The sequence below is a fragment of the Actinia tenebrosa genome, unplaced genomic scaffold (assembly GCF_029948245.1).
Source record: "Actinia tenebrosa isolate PJP-AT-01 unplaced genomic scaffold, QUT_ActTen_1.0 PGA_scaffold10__47_contigs__length_13832649, whole genome shotgun sequence".
In the NCBI taxonomy this organism is placed as follows: Eukaryota; Metazoa; Cnidaria; class Anthozoa; order Actiniaria; family Actiniidae; genus Actinia; species Actinia tenebrosa.
In genome coordinates, this window is record NW_028292570.1 from 7,411,562 (window position 1) to 7,431,624 (window position 20,063).

Below are 20,063 nucleotides of genomic sequence, written 5' to 3' on the forward strand. Positions count from 1 at the left end.
TCAAACATATTCATTATTGTCAAATTCAATGCACAATTTCTTAATGTAAAAGTTCCATCCCACCTCCGCTTCGCCTTCTTGTATGCCTGTTCGCATCTCATGACAATGCTTCTTCCGCTCCAATGCAATATGCCTTGCGGTTACGTAACTGCAAAATGGGTCGTATTTTTTTGATATTTGCCAGAATAAAACACACCCGCTTTGTAATTTTAAAAAATATATCTTACTTTCGTATTTCATATAGCAATGACTGTTTACAATACAAGAAAATAATTTTTTTGTAGAAAAATCTAATATAGTTTCATGCAGTAGTTCAAAGTTTTCTGTGTAAAGAACTGTCCTAATGTTCTGTTGACTTCATCTTGCAATGAATCGAATTTGTTAATAAAACCCTGGATTGATAACCTCTTTACATCATCGGTATAACATTCGTTAGCAATTGTTTCATACAACTTTACATGATCTAACCTTACGGCATATCGACAATAGCTAACCGTCCAAAACTGTAAGCATCAGTTATAGCAGTTGCTATTGCGCTGTGCCATCTAACCACAATTCCGGGGTGTCAATATTAGATATCTTTGTTTATCTTCCGTATCCCTATCTGTGTTACGGGAACGTGGTTGCATTGACTGTGAATGTGTGAAGCTTTTTCCAAATATCTACAACAACTGGGCACCACATACATTAATTTTTTATTTCTTCGAAACATTAATACATACACGTTACTGCCATGGAATATCGCAATGGATAAACCCTTTTGCGAGTGCATATGAGCTATTGACATTGCTAACGAGTAAATCATGTAGGCCAACACAACTTGTCATCTGTTTTAATCTGTTAGCAAAGCCCCATTCAAAGTTAACACTTTGCCATTCCATCTCGTCCACAAAACTCCATGACCAGCAGTATATTTCCATTCTTTTCACAAATTCCATAAGAAGTACGGGAAGCCTGGGATGATCATCTAAGTTGGAAAGTAACTGCGCTTCTTTCTCAATCAAATAGCAGTACTTTTGTTGCTTTATTGTCTTGACTGCTACTAATTAGTTCTGTACCTCATCAGTCGAACGATACCAAATCTTCCCTTCTCCTAAAATAATATTCTCGTCACATTCTTGTAACAATGTGGGGTTCAATGAGTCTGTCGGACGTGGGCTGATCAGCGAGAGGATGTTGGCTTTGTGGGGTTTGCGCTGAGTAGGATGAGGTTCATTCAAACGGAAGTTTCTCTTCAGCTTTGCCGATGATTGTCCAATTTCTGGTCTATGCTGCCAACAAAAACCTTTCCTGCGTAAGTAGAACCCAATAAACGGCTATTGTTCGGATTGAGAACAAAACCTTTGTCGGGTTTGATTTTTTTAATCTGTTTGATGTGTAGTACTATTTGCTGTGGATACCACGCTGTCTTCACTCTCTTGTACTGTATCCAGTGCGCTTTGATGTGTACTGATGTTTTCTGAAGATTTCTTTTGTACGACAGCTGTCTTCTCCTGTACACGATCGCAACGCCTGCTTTTTCCTTAAATTTTTCGGCGCAGTGACCGGTTTCTCCTTTGAACGCGTGTATTTCTTGACTGGTTTCATGATAACACTAGTAAATCATCTGAGAACGCATAGGGTAATTGGGCATTATTTCAAATCCGGATTGTGTACCACCCTCTAACAACGATGACGTCAAACGTCGAGAAAAGGCGGGAAATGCAGTTGTTTCAGACCAACGTACCGGTAATATCTTATTTCGTGCTTCTAAATATATTTCTCTGTACTAAAACTATCTTTCGTCAAAATGATTGGTCTTGAGGATGAAACAACTGTTGAAGAACTACGGAGAGAGATGGAATTGCTAAAAGGAGAGATGAAAGCCCTCAAAGAATCGAGAATAGAAGATCAACGATCGCGAAGGCAAACAACAAGCAAAAGCAAAACATCGACCATGACTGCTCTGTAAGTAAATTAAATTGTTGCAAATACTTAGTGGAAGGACTAATTTATTGGGTATCTTGTAGCAGTCTATATTTCTGCGATTGATACATATGCTAAGGAGGAAAGTGAGTTTTATTTTAGATTACAATTAAAATGTGCTTACTTGGGTAAATTTCGCGCGCTTTTTAAGATCTATAATTTATGCAGTGCATTAATCAGTAGCCGTTTCAATTGCGCATACATTATGAACATACTAAAGTCAATAGTAATCAATGTTTGACATCAATTCGGGCCTATAAAATCTCGAAAGGCTATAGAAATCATTACAATCAAACAGTACAGTAAAAACCATAGTTCTTATGACTGGCGTACAAATATAATCATGTCAACCTAGAGAATAGAGTATTTATACTTGGTTTCCTGTGGTCAATTACCTACGGACGACTGTTACACGGTCTTTCATCACTTCAACAAGATTAATGTCATAATTTCTATATCACGTTAATTTTCTTTTGTCTTCGAGAAAATCAGTTTGATATCAATTTTTGACATCAAAAAGACTGCAAAAGTTTAAGATCACACTGATTGTTGTTACTAACTTAACGAAAATATGATTTTTTATGGTCGAATATTTGGAATGAAATGAGGTTTTAGTCTCGTCGGATATGCGATGAAAGGAAATTAAAATATATTTCTTTGCCAAGACGCTTACCAAAAACATAATAATAATTTTTGCATCTTTGCAAAGTCACTATCATGGATGTGACATATATTTGACAGTACGAACGCTTTTCTTGAAAATAAAATATTGCATATCACGCTAGAGTGTATACCATCTCGTACATTTTTCAGCGTAAAACTAAGCGAGTTTTGGTCCCAAAACAAAAAAAAGGTGTTTATTCCTATATTATGTCATTCAATTATTTGTTTTTTTATTTTTATTTTTTAGAAAGCAGTACACAAAGTGTACCGTCAGCTCTTAAAGAATGCTGACTTTAGTGAATGGAGCTTTCAAGAAGGGTATAGTACCGTTTTCAACAAATCATATGAAATAAGTTAGTTCGTCTCATTCGACAGGCCATCCGTCTTTGAGCGGAAAGCTAGTCGGTGCAGTTTAGCCGTCTTTGAATGGCAGAACAGCATTGAGACATTTTAATTGAACAGCATGTGTATGTAGGCATCAATAGATTGCATAGTTCGTCTCATTCGACAGGCCATCCGTCTTAGAGCGGAAAGCTAGTCGGTGCAGTTTAGCCGTCTTTGAATGGCAGAACAGCATTGAGACATTTTAATTGAACAGCATGTGTATGTAGGCATTAATAGATTGCATAGTTCGTCTCATTCGACAGGCCATCCGTCTTAGAGCGGAAAGCTAGTCGGTGCAGTTTAGCCGTCTTTGAATGGCAGAACAGCATTGAGACATTTTAATTGAACAGCATGTGTATGTAGTCATCAATAGATTGCATAGTTCGTCTCATTCGACAGGCCATCCGTCTTTGAGCGGAAAGCTAGTCGGTGCAGTTTAGCCGTCTTTGAATGGCAGAACAGCATTGAGACATTTTAATTGAAGAGCATGTGTATGTAGGCATCAATAGATTGCATAGTTCGTCTCATTCGACAGGCCATCCGTCTTTGAGCGGAAAGCTAGTCGGTGCAGTTTAGCCGTCTTTGAATGGCAGAACAGCATTGAGACATTTTAATTGAACAGCATGTGTATGTAGGCATCAATAGATTGCATAGTTCGTCTCATTCGACAGGCCATCCGTCATTGAGCGGAAAGCTAGTCGGTGCAGTTCAGCCGTCTTTGAATGGCAGAACAGCATCGACGATTCCGGTAAGTCATCTGTGCATTTTCATTCTTTACGTTGCCTGCATGTTTTGTGCTGAATTCTGTTCTCTTGTCTTTCCGTGTACTTTTCCCCCTAGATTTTTCTCTGATAGCAACAGGGACACCTCGCGAAAACTTAGAAGAGAAGTGAGAGGTCTGTACGGAGATGGTACTTGGAAGAAATCCGCTTTAAAAGGTTAATTTAATGTTAATATTTGTATCGAGTTGTACAATTCTGTTCAAGGTACTTGAAAATATGCAGTGCAAACAAGACGCTATGAATTAAAAAGCACATATCCTTGCCCTCAGATAAGAAATCCCTATTTTTAACTCCGCGCGAACCTAAATTACTTTTATCATTATGATCTAAAAAATCACAACTTTTGAAAGTGTTTATATCTGGCGAAACATTGTCCATTTCAAACTCCAATAGAATCCTATTCAACTGCAATGCACTGAGGGTCAATGCCAATTTAATTTACAGTATAATGCATTGGATCCAGCGAATTTTTAACAATTATCGATATATATGTGTTTCAATTGTAAATCTTACAGTTGCTGTTCATAATATGTTCAGATTCTATTCACCGGTACTGGAAATCCCTGAGGGACGATCAAACAAGACGGAAAAACCAGAAGTTTATGGAGCATAGGAATAACCTACGACAACAACAACGAAAAAAACGGGTAAATGAGTGCCATCAGATGTTTTCCCTTCGTCTTGCCTGAAAACACCGCTGATATTTATTAATACATAGTTCTATACTTCCTTTGACAGAAACTTGAAAGACGAAGAAAAGCTCTTGCTTCCGTTGAGCTGTCTACCGGCGACAGTGAAAAAGCAAAAGAGATAATAGAGGGGCCATTCGCACTTGAGTGCATGTCAAGCGAGGAGAGCTGTGACGATGAGGAAGTGGAAGCTGGCCCAGGTCCCAAGCCTCGAAAGATTCGTAGGCTGTCCTGGGAAAGATCGCGATTGCATAACATCAAAAAAGCGATTGATGATCATATCAAAAAGAATCTAACAGCGGCGCAAAAACGGCTTAATTCCAGGACCATCATTGCAACTGAGAAATCGAATCGCACAAAGCCTAAGGAAATACCTTCTTGGGCAGCCAGAGAAGGCAATGAATGAAGGCAGATTTGTCTTCTCCTTTACGATTGTATAAGAGGGATATCACATAAGCAATGTTTTACATGCAAATGAGCTGCCCAGTGAAATAGCATGATAATGAAGTGAACCAGATGAGTTTTGTAAGCTAAAACGTTACAACAATTGCCTTGTATTGGAAATATTATTTTTGACAAACTAAAGATCGATAGGACTTGAACTGTTTTCTAATACTGTGAAAATTGTATGATTCACGCATATCTCATTTTTAAACAGTAGTGAATATCGGACTGTTTTCCCACCTATACTATGCATGGTGCAATTTTTATTATTCACGACATCCAAAAAATATTGCTGTGCTTCAAGGACTTAATCAAAATTGAATATAGCAGTGTAAAGCCGTTTTTTGTTCATTATCATTTTTGTTAGAAAAGTTCAACACGTCTCTCGGCCATAAAAGCCACAAGCTCAGTAGTGCAAACAGCATGTGCACACTTCATTAGCATGCTATTTCACAGGGCAGCTCATTTGCATGTAAACATTGCTTATGTGATATCGCTCTATTGTATTGTTTCTATTGTATTAGAGTACATGTACAAACCCTAAAAGCTTGCAAATTTTTTCACTATTTAGTACAAATGGTACAAATTAAAATATAGAAAACAAAATAATTACGAAGTGAAAAAACATTCGACAGCCGGACGCGATCTTCAAATTACTAGATGTCCACAGTCAAATAATTAAATGGTTTAGTCAAATAATTGGCATAAAATATAACTATACATTACTGTTTATGATCCACGCTTTTGATGTTTATACTTTAAATATGTCAGAGTATGTTGTCATAATTAAGAAGACATACACTATATAAGAGAAGCTAAACTCAGCCCATTCATCAGCATTGAATTGTCCGTTTTTCTCCTCGCATACTTTGCTTTTGTGATTCCTTTTTTTTTGTTCATTTTTTCTTTAATGCAATTTGTACTTATATCGCGTATTTGTTTATTATTTCTTTCGTTTTCAATTTTGATTTCTATAATTTGTAAGCTTGATTTGTAGTTATCGCTAAATCTAAAGTAGTTATTGCATTATTGATTGACTATTAATTTATACAATTGTAATATTTATATATAAAATGAAATGTAATAAAATATTTTTTTTAAATCCCGTCGTGGATAAATGTCTAAATACGGATTGCAGCAGTTGCGTGAGGATATGAATGAAGTGAATAGTAAAGTGAATAGTGAATTGAAGTATATAAACCACACAATCATGAAAAGTAGCGGCTTGATAAAAAAGCAATACGGCTCTTATTGATGCGTATATAAGCCTTTCTTATTATGAGTATAAGTCTCTTATTCATGAGTATAAGCTACCAAAACACGAGTATACGTTACTCGTATACTTGAGTTTCAGATGATTTAAACTCAACGGAAACAGAGTGCGGTTTTTAGTGCGTTTCCGTAGTTTACGGTAAAACGGAAACATGACATTACGACACGTTTACGTCAACTTATACAAATGAATAAGCAACGGAAACGTTAACTTATCCTTACGATTCCATCAGCTTTCCGTTGACTGAAATTGAGGATTTCGCACTGTGGTACGGCTTGTAATTCTTCTCTGACGAAATTTCTTTTCGGTGCACCATCAGAGAGGTAATATAATACAGGTTGATTAGCTGACACAACAGTTCTTGATATGTCATATATTTGTAATGACCATACAGGATCTGTTGCTCTCTTACCACCACCTTCCAACTCACCAGGTTGATACAGATATCTAACTTTCACACCTGCTGGTAATCTTTCTTCTACTAATCCAACAGGTCTTTCATAATTCACATGTTTTTCATGTACTTCTTTCAATTTTATTCCTTCAATAGGAGATTTCCCAGTTATTCTTCTTACTACACTGTTTATACTTCGTATGACAGCTGGCAGCCTTTCAACCCATTCACGGGATCTTTCATTTTCTTCCATAATCATTTCTTGGGCATACTGGTGGCTAAAGAGTTTCTCAGCAATGGTTCGATTAGCGCGCTCGACCAGTGCTTGGGCTCTATGGTTATTAGCTTCCGATCTTTGCACAATTATTCCTCTTTTTTTCATTATTTTCGTAACTTCACCCATGAATTCAGTACCAGGATCTACGATTATTGATTCTGGCCATTTTAAACGTCTGGAATATATCTTTTCAAACCCCATGGATACTTCTGTTGAGTACTTAGACGTCAAAGGCTCAGCATCTATGTACCTACTTGCAACATCAACGACTACGAGTGAATATTTATATGACTTTCTTCTTACTCTATCATGGGGTAAGAATAATAAGTCTGCTTGATGTATTTGATTCACTTTTTCAACATCCCAATGGTATCTAGGTATGTATTTAGGAGCTGGTAAGTATATCTGCCACAATGCTTGTTTTTCCAACCATTCTTTTACAATACTCTTTTCAATATTAGTGGAATTTGATAATTTATCGATAGCTTCATATCCCTTCCAATAACCTTGAGGACTATAATAATGGTTTGATAGTTTTTTATTGTTCATGTATAAAACAATATAAAACAATAATTGTATAAGTAATATATAGAATGACAAGCATTTCAGACAAATTAGATGTAAATAGAGCTTACAAACAACCATTTGGACTAAAAGCTGAGAAGACACTTCATCGTGTGACATTTAATCCAAGTTCAGCAAAACCAGAAGAAACATTGTATATACACATACCAAAGTTAACTAATAATGTTGTATATGTTCCAGGTTCATTAGGACTACTTTTTAAACTAAAATTGGCTACAGGTGGACATGCTAATAATACAGTTGTTAATAATTTGGGTAAGGCTCTAAATTCACATATGAAGGTCTCATATGGTGGTGAAACTTTGCAAAATACGCAACGTTTTGATTTGTATCAAACGTATAATGATCTATTCAGATTGAAAAGGGAACGCGAAAGCATGCTGAGAGAAGGAGTCTCATCCCTGAACATGAGAAAGCTAAGAACTAATGCAGGTGATAAGGTTACTACAAATTTAAAAGAGGTTGCGCTATCTGAGGTATATGGTGATAGATATCGATTACCGATCAATCATCCCATTTTAGACGAACATGGTGTTTTATACGCTAAAGCACTATCCGATAACATTAGTTTTGAGATTACACTCCCAAAAAGTGAAAAGATTGTTATTACGAGTGATATAGCTGATCCTTGGGAATACAGTCTTTCAAATATTGAGCTTGAATATGAATGTATCAATAGTGATTATCTCGCACGGGAAGCCCTTTCAACTTACCAGATTGGTAAAGGTTTCTATTATGAATATATATTGTTGCATAAGACGTTTAATATTAATAAGGCTACTAATTCTACGATTAATGAGGATGTTAACATCCCACGACGATCAATGAGTGGCATCCTTTTTCTATTCATAGAACAATATCTTGCAGGCACGAGAGATAGTGAAAAATTCGTCAACCCAAATATTACACAAATTGATATTAATGTTGATGGTTTACCTAATAAAGTTTACAGTAAAGGGATGATACAAACGGATTTCTGGAACTCGATTAGATCACGATTTGGTGATACTGATAATATTACACAAGAAGATTTTTATTATGATAAATTTGCCTTATGGATTGATCTACGTACTTTTCCAGACAATCAAACACATGGTAACGGCCTCGTTATGAATAGCACTAAAGACGGAGTAAAACTAAAAATGAATAGAACAACAGGTGGATCAGGAATTATTAATTGTTTCATGTATGTGGTAGCCGACGCTTTGATGGAAATCGAAGATAGTGATGTAAAATCTATAATGTATTAAAAAATTAGTATTATATTTTATATATGGAAGAATTACGAGATAAGTTACCATTCCACTGTATAATAACAGGTCCTACAAATTGTGGTAAGACTAAATTTCTAGTAGATACACTAAGAGGTTCATATAGAAATTTATTCGAGATTATCATTTTAATATGCCCAACTCATTCTAAAAATAGCACATATCAAGGATTTGGTAATGATGACCCTAGATTCTATGTTTTTCAACCTGATGCAAGCAATGTAGATGAAATAAATGAAATCTTATCTGATATAATTACGGTATTTTCAGGATATAAGACACTAATTATTCTCGATGATTGTGCATTCAGTAAAGATCTAAAACAGAGATCTAATCAATTTATCAATCTTGCCTTTAGCGGTAGACATGAAAATATTAGTGTTTGGGTATTAACACAACAATTGACTGCAATTGCTAAACCGTTTCGTGAAAACGTTGGATGTATAATCAGTTTCTTTTCACCAAACAGAATATCAAATCAGATATTATTCGATGAATATGGTGGTGGATTAGATTTAGAGCAACGGAAAAAGTATATAGAGGTGCTAAAATCTGAAAATTATTCTAGAATTTGTTTCTGTCTACGTCATCCATTTCACACTTACATGGAGATTCCAAATGGTTTAAGAAATTAATTCATTAATATAATATATAATATGGATTCAATCCTTGATCAATATGCTAATGATAAATTAGAAACAATACCTGAAGAACCAATTATAGAGGAAAAGAAACCAAGTAAAAAAAGAAAATCAACGGTTAAGAAAGATGATAATACTGATGAGATAGAGGAGAAACGTGAGCAACTATCTATTCTATCTGTTCTTGGTACAATAGAGTCTTATACAGGACAAAAGATGTCTCTTGGAGATGTTAAGAGATTACCATCCAAAGATGTTGAGAAGTACTATAACCGATATCAAGTTATTATTGGTAACCAAGTTACAGGATCATTAGTTGACACAACCCTCGAGACTGCTACTGAGTTAGCAAGTTATGTATTACCTATCGATGATAAGGAATCACTATGTTCTGATTTGAAGGAAAATCCAATGATAAGAAATGAGCTTTCTAATGCAGCTGGATATCTCGTATTAAAAGGTGGACGATTCGTTGCTCTTGCTAGCTGTCTTTTACAAGTTGCAAAACATGTAGAGTTTAATAATCTCATTAATAATAAACCAACTAACGATATTAATGATATGGATAAATATATTCAGGATACTGTTGATAAAACTCTTGAGCAGTCTTGAGCACTCTTGAGCAGACTCTTAAACACTGTTGAGCAGACTCTTAAGCACTGTTGAACAGTCTTGAGCACTCTTGAGAGTTGTAAAATGGTATAAAATTTTATTATTCTATGTATAATATAATAATGTCTGAAACTGATAGTACACAACATGATCAAATAACTAAAGAACCAGAACATAAACTAGAACGTGTTAAGGATCCTAAAAAAGTAGCTGCAGGAAAAAGATTAGCAGAATATCATAAGAGAGCTAAACAAGCTCTTAAACAAGAGAGGGAACATGAAAATGTTGTAGAAGAAGATATTAGTAATTCTAAATGGATACCGGAAATATCACTAACAACAGCATTGACAATGGTTGGAATAACTCTTACAGCTGTCGATTTATATTTTAGATGGAGAAAACAGGATAAATTTGAATGGAAAGCACCTCCTGTTATTAATGCAGATGAAAAACCTAAATTATCAGTTCCTTCATCTATGAATGAATTAGAATTACCTCCTAAGACGGTAAAAAAACCATCGAAAATTCCCAAGAGAATTGGAATGGATTAAATGGTATAAAATTATATTGTTTACTATTAATATAAATATGTCAACTACAGAAAACAAATTAGTGAAAACAACTATGGATGCTGTCGTCATCGTCGGTCTTGCTTCTGGGATTGGTTACGTCGGGAAAAAAATCCTCAAGGAACCATTCATCAATGACCCATCATCTTCCCTGCCTAATTACGGGAAATGGGTGGTCGTCCTTGGAGCTTCTATGTATCTTAAAACCTATCTCGAAGATAAAAAGAAAATCCCAACTTCTATCTAAACTGGTATAAAAAATTAATATTATAATATAATATAAATGGCAACAATAGCTGTAATGATAGCAGGGGCCGTCCTCAATGCAACAGCATTCGTTGGTGGCTCTTATCTAGCTAAGTCTCTGGATGGGAATTCAGCAAGAGTTGATCAAGAGAAAGTAAGACATGACAAGGCTCTTGAAGCGTATCAACAACAAATGGGTGAGTATGAGAAGAAACGTCAAGCGTACCAAGACTGGCTAGCTAAGGAGTATGAGGATAAGAAAAACGCGGATGAATCTTTAAACAACACAGATATGGCGTTTAAACTATATAGTCAAGCTCATCCAGATATCAAATTCGATATTGAGAATAAACCAAAGTTTAGCGACTATTACAAACCAAGTAGTAAACAAAAACAATATGAAATGATATATGTCGGTGGTGGTATGTTGGGTGCTGGTTATTTAGCATCAAAATTCTTGTAAGATAAAATTGGTATAAAAACTGTTTAGTATTATATAATATGTAATACTTGATGGAAGCAGGTGGAATTGATTTCGATCCACTCACCCAAGAGGGAAAAGATGATTTAAATGAAGTTATTGATAATGAACAAGATAATCTAATACCTCAGGATGGTGAAGACAGTGGAAGTTATTTATACCGTCTTAAACAACGTTTTGGTAATGGGTTCAAATATGCTCTTAATCGTATCAATGATACTTTTAGGATAAATAACAAGGGACAAAATATTCCAGAATATATGGAGCTTAAGAATATAGTAGAGAATGATGATGAGCTCGAAAAAAAGCTAAATAAAATTAAAGAAGCTGAAGATAGAATTACAGAAGCTGAAAATCGAATAAAAGAGTTGTATCCCAACTGGGATCCTAACAAATCTACATTCTTATTTGATATAGGTGATTATAATCGAGTAGAATTAAGATTAAAGAGTAAAAAAGGTGCTAAGATATACTATCTAGATGGTCTAAATAATGCACCTAGAACGATAACTGATAATCTAGGACCATCTATTGTTGATATTGAAGAGTATAAGATGATTAAAAATCAAATTGATGGACTATTTCCTGAAAATACTGTCAATGATAAATTTAATCTTCGATATGGTGCTGATCATAAGATTGAAATTAGCGTAAAGGATAAGAATTCTTGGCAAAGTATTTATAAAAAAGATGGAACATTAAACAAAAATTTGCCTAATATAACCAAGAATGCTTTAGGAAAGGAAGCAGATACATTAATAAAAGAAAATGAAGATATTATTGATAAAAAAGCTGAACAAATATCCGAGTTGGAGGAAAAGATAGTAGAAATTAATGAAGATGATACTACATCAGTTATAACAACCAAAGAGAAGACAAATGAAGGTATAACTCAAAAAATCAATGATTTACAAGAAGAAATAGAACAATTACAAGAACAGAATGAAAAAATAGAGGAAAAACTCTCATTGAGGGAGCGTATAAAACAAATTTTTAAGAAATATGGTTTCACGGTAACAGCCATTGCTACTGCTGTTGGTGTTATCATAGGTGTCATCATTAATAGCTTGAAAGCTGGTTTAACAAGTGTTGCAAAGGGTGTTGGAAACGGTTTGAAGGCCATTGGTAAAAAGTTGGGTCAAATACTACCTGGTATGGTGGGGGCGATAGCTTCTTTTTTATTTAGAACAGCTGGGGAAGTTGTTGGCTTTCTTGCTAAAAATGCATGTCTTCTCATAGTTGCTGTTGTCTTGTATGTCATAGAGAGATATAAAAAGAAAAACTGAGTATATATTATAATGACAATACTGTATATCGGATTAACTCAAGACGCATCTACATTCACGCTATCCCTAAAAAACCCTATTAGTAATTGTAAAACTATACGACTCATACAATGTTCGTTTTTTAACAATCTAGGTGTAAATATTAAAGATATATTCCTTCACTGTGATATGATCGATAGTAATCAAGTTATACTAAATAATGATCATGGTCATGTCTTATCACATATTAGACTTAGTTCATCTAGTAGCGTTGTCGTATATAATCCTAATACATGCTTATACGTACCTTTAATCAATAATAGTTTTATCAATAGATTAAGTTTTTGGGTTACAGATATTAATAATCAAAAAATAACTAGTAGTATTTATCCTCTGATAATGACTCTTGAACTGGTATAAAAATAAATTTAATATATATATTATAATAGAAATGAATCAAGACTGCATTTAGCCTAAATTACCTGAAAAACAAACAGGTGAAAACTTCAGATTGCATAAGGTCAATATGGTCTTATCTCGTCTAGGAGAAGAACACAAGCATTATGAACATGTACGAAAGAAGTATTCAAGATTAAGATCACTTTTCCATGGAACAACAATAACTATGGGGACTCTCAGTGGGATACTAACAGCTTCAGGAATCGGAACAAGTCTGACAGGACCAGGTATTGTTGTCGGTGTACCTCTCAGTGCTATAGGGGGTGTTCTAGGATTGGTTTCAGCTGGTTGTGGTGTTATGACAAAGAAACTGACTAAAAAGATTTCAAAGCATGACAAAACTATCCAGCTTATTAAAAGTAAGGAAAATAGTATAACCGATCTCGTCTCAAAAGCATTGCATAATAATCATATTGATGAGCAAGAATTCGATCTTATCATGGGTGAATTAACTAAATATGAAAAACTCAAATCAAGTATCCGACGTAAGAAAAATGAAACTTTTTTAAAAAACGATGTGGATGTGAACAAGTTGAGAGAGGAATTGAAAAAGGAGCTTGTGGATCAACTCGTAAATCCAAAGAAATAACAATTTCCTTCAACAGAGACCCCTTTGGTGGTTATATGTATAAGATTAGATATGATAAGAATTTAAACGTATAAATGTTTATCTCATTATAAATCATAATATAAAATGAAGTGGACAGAATTTCAAAAAAGATATCCAAACAATATTGATCAACGTTTCATAGAAAATAAAGATGGTGATGTGCGTTTTTTGTTCAATGGTGATTATTGTGATCCGTTTAATAAAGATGGTAGTCTAGCAAGAGTATTATACCAATATCCAGCGTATAAAGGACATCGTCCTGAACCAGAAAACATTCATCATTTTCTTGGATCTAAATTCCCAAAGGCGGTTATGGCTACTAATAAGAGCTATCCAATTCCAGCTGTAGGGGTTTACGATAAGGCAGATGATATTGTTAGACTATTACACCCACTCAAAATATATGTAACACCTGTTAAAAGCTTCTCTGTTTCTCTTAACAATGTATTCCAACTAACACCACCAACTGTACAAAATGTAAGTGATTACACTACATGGATGGAAGAACCAAATATGAAATATTGGTCTCAACAGCTTAATTTTGCTGTATGGTGTGCAACAAGCGGTTGTGGTATTAGCTATGACATTATTGAGACTGACACACAAATCGGCTCTATTCTAAGGTTTCATGTCGTATACACGATTAGATCTATTCTAAATGATCTTCAAGTACCACTACCATGGGATAATAATTTTGTTTGGTATGGTACTCGATATAATAAAGGCGCGGTAGCAAAACTTTGTAATGAGTTTGGTATCGATTCATCCAACCCAGATTTCCGATTCAAAGGTAAATCCACAGATGAAGATATGTTTAATTTTCATTATAGGAGTCCTTATAAAGACTCTCTTACAGCATACTATACATCTACTCATAAGGATCGAAGTCAATATAACTGGTTCATACCTCAGAAAGGTCATGGTATAACAAAAGCAGGATTGTCACGATTGAACCAAAGTATAGAAGCATTCGTTTATTGCGTTCTTGGCTCACAGGTTAACACTAGGTCGTCAATCATTGGTGATTCAGGTTCAGCTAAAGAAACTCAAGACGTATTCTTAAAGCTATTTGAAAATTCAGTAATTGAAAAAGATATTTCGAAAAGTATCCAAAGGTATCAGTTTGCGATTCAAGAGGCAAAAGTAAAACTCGATTTAGCGATATCACCAGGTTGTTGGTTGTTACCATCTAGTTTAGTTATAAATACTGAATCAACTATTGGATATAATAATAAACTCCAACGGGCTACAAATGATATGAGTTTTGGTATAAATAATATCAATAATGATGTTAAATCAATTGGAATACCCAAGAATAATATGGGAGATTCAAAGGTTAAATTACCCCATCAAAAAACAGATGATAAACAAACGAATACATCTGATAATTCGAATAAAACAGATACGTCTGATAATTTTAATAAACCTGTTATAAAACCATCACCATCATCTGAAAAACACGAAAATAATCTAGCAGTTATTACTGTTGTTGTGACTGGTTTAGTTTGGTACATATTCCGTTAACCTGACATGGTGTGTCATTATGGCTTAAAATAATAGCTATTTATTTATAATGTATCTAATAGACACATTATAAAATATTATGATGTTATTACTATCTTATGGTAGTCAAATATATTAATTATTTCTGACTATCTTTATTTTTTTCTTCTTAGGACGTTTGTTAGCAGATCTTTTATAATTTTCAGGTAAATCTTCTTTTTTAACATATTCGAATTTATATCTACACCCATCTTTCTTAGATATACCGCTTTTAACATTGTTCTTCCCCTCAGCACACATTTTTACGATTCCGGCGTTAATATCTATATGTTGTTGAACAGCATGCATACTATCATAAAATGTTTCTTCATTCTCTTTATCAATATTAGTAGCTTTCGCACATTTTTTATTTTTGTGATTATTCTTAACAAATGAATAATCTCTATTTTCAGCAGATTTTTTACAATTCTGTTGCTGTGTTACTATTTGTAAATTACACAAACGGTTATCTTGTTTATCAATATTAATATGATCTATTACTTTACCATCTTGGATTAACCCATTATAACATTCCCATATAAATCGGTGTGCATAATATGATTTCGTATTACATTCACCATGTTTCCTAACAGTTACTATTAAATATCCATTATTACTAATATTACCTTTCATAGGTATTCTCCTAATTATATTAATAATATAACCATCTTCACTACTGGCATACCTGTTATAAACTGGGTGTAAACTAAATGATTTTTCATTAACAATAATTTTATCTTTTATTTTATCTGACATAATTTATATATGAGTCATTTCCTTAAGCCTTAACGAGAAATTATTTTTTTTTAACATAGCCTCGGAACCAAGCGTAGAAACCAAACATTGTAACTCAGAGGATGAATCTAGCATTAAAAACCTAGTAATTAAGCTATCTTATTAAAGACAAAATTCAATTCTAATCATGAGTAAAAATTATATTAAAGACAGGGAAAGTTTCATCTAGTAAAATTCTGGCTTGGTGTCACGTGACTTATTTTCCAAGAAATCATGATAATATTTTTCCAAGAATTCAAGACTGGTTTCATCTAGTAAATTATGCTTTGATCCTTAATAACTTATCTTCCAAGAATTCAATACATAATCCACTTCCAAGAATTCAGGGAAAAGTTTCATCTAGTAAATTATGCCTTGATGCTTAATGATAAATCTAGACAAAAAATCCATACTCTGAATCTGAGGCAAAAATCGCCAGAACCGGCCATTCCCTACTACTTGTGTTCAGACTACATGCTCTTAACTTATTGTGTAAGTGTATTCTTGTTTTGCTATTGTTTGTGTCAAAAACGAGCGAAAAAAGTGTACTTGTTATCATGGTAAGAGTACTCGTAGTTCTTACATGATTTAAAGTAGTCATTTGAAAAAAAACAAAAAAACAAAAACAAAAAACAAACACTAAGTTTAGTAGTATAAGTATATATCAGCGAGTGAATTTTTTGAATTCCACAAATTAAACAAATCCAAGAGATGTGTGACAAAGTTTATAAATAAATAACATTGCTAAAACTACCGGCCAACGAGCGACGAACTAGAACTAGAACCTGGTTTCAGGGTAAGCTGGGATACCTGGAGTATCTGGAGGACCTGGTTTCAATACGCATGGATGATCAGTTGGTTGAGCTTCCAAAAATACTGATAAAGTATTTCGTGAGGTCTCGAAGTAATGATAAACCAGACCCTGGTTGGGACGGTTTTCTAGTATCAGAGTCTCTTAGAATCTAAAGGAGAAGTAAAAATAAGTTGCAAAATTTCGAACGACAGTGGGAAAAGCCGTTTGCAGGCAGAGCGTTTATTGCCATATACTTATCTGGAACTCCAATTCCAGCTCCGGGTTCCGAATTTTGGCATGCGTAATTAGAAAATCAAAATGCTTCATTTAAAACGTGAATACAGGCTAATATTTTCTCAAAACCTCTCTCATTGCTTTACATTTTATAATTTATCAATATTCTTAAATGAATCGCCATTTTTTTTTTTTTTTTTTTTTTTTTTTTTTTTTTAAACAAAAGTTAAAGAGATCATAACGCTTCGAACTGCAAAGATCAAACCCTGGAATTATTTATTTTGCTTCTCACTAAATCGAATAGAATCCTAAAATAAATAATGCTATGTACCTCATGTTCCTTTGTGAGTAGACTTTGAAGCCAAAGCAGTTAATATAAATACATAAATATAGGTTATAAGACTATATTATCAAGTTCAAGAGAACTTCAACGAGTCACTGTTGAATTAATTTGTTATACGATCGCTTATCTTAATTTTAACCCTTTTGAGCTTTTCGAGCTACTATGATTATAAAAATGAGCTTAAATTTGCGTTGTTGAGAGATATGTTATTGTATAAGGATCTTAAAAACATTTACAAATGCCAAGTTACTGACAAAGAAAATTGTTATTTTGTATTTTGCATTGTATTTTGCTTTATTTTTTTATTTTGTCTCAGATGTTCTCAAGTCTGTTTTCAAGTCTGTTTCACAGTATTGATTTAATTTGTCCATAAAAAGTTCGGAAATCTCCTAAATTTGGATTTTAATGAAAGACATCCATGGTAAATTTTACTAAACTTGATATTATATAGGATTATCTGCAGTTGCCTTATGTTTTTAAACCAGACATTCAAAAACAAAACTAGCCACTGGGGTGGTTGGTAGTGGTTTTTTTAAAAGAGACAAAATTCCTAAGTGGCGGCGAGCTCATGGTAGTAAAAAATTGAGGTCGAAAACAAAGACTCGTGCAAAGAAAACGTTATACATTTCGATTTTATTTTTTCTCTTCATGGTTTTCATTATGAGGGACATTATCTCCACCTTGAAGAAGAACAAAAATTAAAGATTTTCCCCTGATTTTATCTTCATTTTTCAGTTTTATCTAATTTGTGCTCGCTGGGTCTATTGGGAGCTCCGCTTTTTGGCAGTGCCTAGATTTATATATTATTTATTGATCTTTATGCTAAAGTTAGGTAAAGTATTTAAAGTGCCTATTAAGCCTGCATGCTGTCTTCCTGGTTTTAAAGCAGTGATCTTGAATAAATAAGAATGGCTTTTACTTTTCTTCGATATCTCTTTTCCTTGCCAAGATGTTCATAATAGAAATCAAAATTTGATGACGACAAACCAGGATCATAGTAAAACGTCAACTGAACCAACAGAGAATGTCTCTGTGATAATTAGCTCAAAATGATTACAACTTTTGATGATTATAGTGTTCACTGTACAATCATCAAAAGTTTCAGTCATCAGTTTTGAGCTAATTCTCACAGATATATTCTCTATTTGATCAGTTGACTTTTTATCCTTGGTTAACGTTTGGTTTATTCTATTCCCACCCTCTTTGTTGCTATTCCTTGCGCTGCTTTGGTTCTGATGGAGAACTCCTCAGCTTTACCTTTACAATTCTCAATCAGGAGTGTTTGGAACTACTCTAAGTAGAATACTATTCTGTTAATTGTGTCCTTGAAGCGATCTCTTATTTTAGTAATATTCTTTCTTTTTTTTGTTTGTTTGTTTGTTTGTTTGTTTTGTTTTGTTTTGTTTTGTTTTGTTTCAGAATTGTGAAGGAAAACCCTCTGTATATCATGAATTTACAGTTGAATTCATCCTACAGTGCGATCATACCTCTCAAAACTTATTTTTCTAGAAATGGAAGGACCTTGACGGTAAATGGAAAATCAAGTAAACAAGAAAGCTTGTCGAAAGAAGTTATTCTTATCGTAGATGATGATGATAATAATAATAATATATAATAATGAAGAAAGGAAAAATCCAGACTTTTTGAATCACAATTACTTTCCTGGTGGAGTAGAGAGGGCTGCGGCAACACGATTTGAGAAGAAAGCAAATTTGGAAGTACCTGACGCTCCACGTATTGCTGCCAGCAAGTTATACGGCATAAACGATATGGTTATCAGTAATATTACAGTACAATCTGATCAAGACGACATTAAGATCCTGGAAAATGTTGGAAATCAAGACCTTTATGACTCGTATTATAAGGAAGTTGAAGATATGTTGTCTCAGCTAAACGACGGAACAAAAAATGACAGCTCAAACGCAGATGATTTGTTTCATGTGTGTGGCATTACCCAATATTGTTTGGCGGTGCATTTCCAAACACATACGTGCTGGTAAAAAAAACATTTAAATGTAGCTATTGTTGCAAGGCCTTTAAACAGAAAACTGAACTGTATCAGCATGTCCAAACTCACAGCAGGGGAATTGGGTTTCATCAGATGTCAGCAATATATAAAACCATAATTTAGTTTAAAATAGTTGTTAAGTCATGCAGCCACAACTTTTTTGATCTGACTTGCAACCTCAACTGTCCAAAGCAGCCTTGGAATGAAATCTGTGATGATGCTTTTCTTATTCATAGTTGACTTCGACTGAAGCAAAGGTGAAAAATATGCATGCGTTTCAGAATTTGTTTTTCATAATTTTAACTCTGTAAAAATGAGAATTTTTAAAAAGTATTTTAAATCTCACTGGCAATTCCTTTAAAGTCCGCGAGGACAGGGTTAATATGAAAAACGCGGAGTCAAAGACACTAGGTCAGCGCGGGCAGCATTCTAACTTCGTTGCAATTTAGCAATTTGATAAGCGGGTAGACTATAATATAATCTGTTGTAATTTATCCGACAGGTAATAAAGGCGTGAACAAGCTGAGTAGCACAGGACTCAGTAGATACGAACTTCCTAATTTTCCTAATGTTATAATGATAGTAAAAAATAGGATGTTTTTGTATGTGTTAGCAATCCTCCTATGAAATTCGAAATAAACTACTGCCAAAAATAGTTCCAAAAGGCGTAGCAGGTGTAATAGCAAATCTAATGACTGGAAATTAAATGAGTGGAACTAAGAAAAAAAATTACTATTAAGGATTTTACTATTTATTATT

At 33.9% G+C, this 20,063-nt stretch overlaps 3 protein-coding genes across 4 annotated transcripts; 2 read left to right on the forward strand and 1 right to left on the reverse strand.

Annotated features, from left to right (window-relative positions):
* The first annotated feature begins 1,921 nt into the window (after positions 1 to 1,921).
* LOC148912916 (uncharacterized) lies at positions 1,922 to 5,960 on the forward strand. Of its 2 annotated transcripts, XM_089026248.1 has the most exons (5): positions 1,922 to 1,947; positions 2,876 to 3,760; positions 3,853 to 3,950; positions 4,332 to 4,441; positions 4,533 to 5,960. In XM_089026248.1, exons 2-5 carry the CDS (start codon positions 3,735 to 3,737, stop codon positions 4,887 to 4,889), a joined length of 591 nt encoding a protein of 196 aa, XP_088882374.1. In that variant the 5' UTR covers positions 1,922 to 1,947; positions 2,876 to 3,734; the 3' UTR covers positions 4,890 to 5,960. The 2 variants fall into 2 exon arrangements, with proteins under 2 accessions (XP_088882374.1, XP_088882373.1); XM_089026247.1 differs by having other exon boundaries at positions 2,876 to 3,950.
* A 446-nt stretch (positions 5,961 to 6,406) lies between these two features.
* LOC116298926 (uncharacterized) lies at positions 6,407 to 7,420 on the reverse strand. The gene has a single exon (XM_031707511.2). The coding sequence runs from the start codon at positions 7,418 to 7,420 to the stop codon at positions 6,407 to 6,409; it is 1,014 nt and encodes a 337-aa protein (XP_031563371.2).
* Positions 7,421 to 13,694: 6,274 nt separating this feature from the next.
* On the forward strand, positions 13,695 to 15,134 carry LOC148912917 (uncharacterized). The gene has a single exon (XM_089026746.1). The coding sequence runs from the start codon at positions 13,695 to 13,697 to the stop codon at positions 15,132 to 15,134; it is 1,440 nt and encodes a 479-aa protein (XP_088882872.1).
* Positions 15,135 to 20,063: the final 4,929 nt, after the last annotated feature.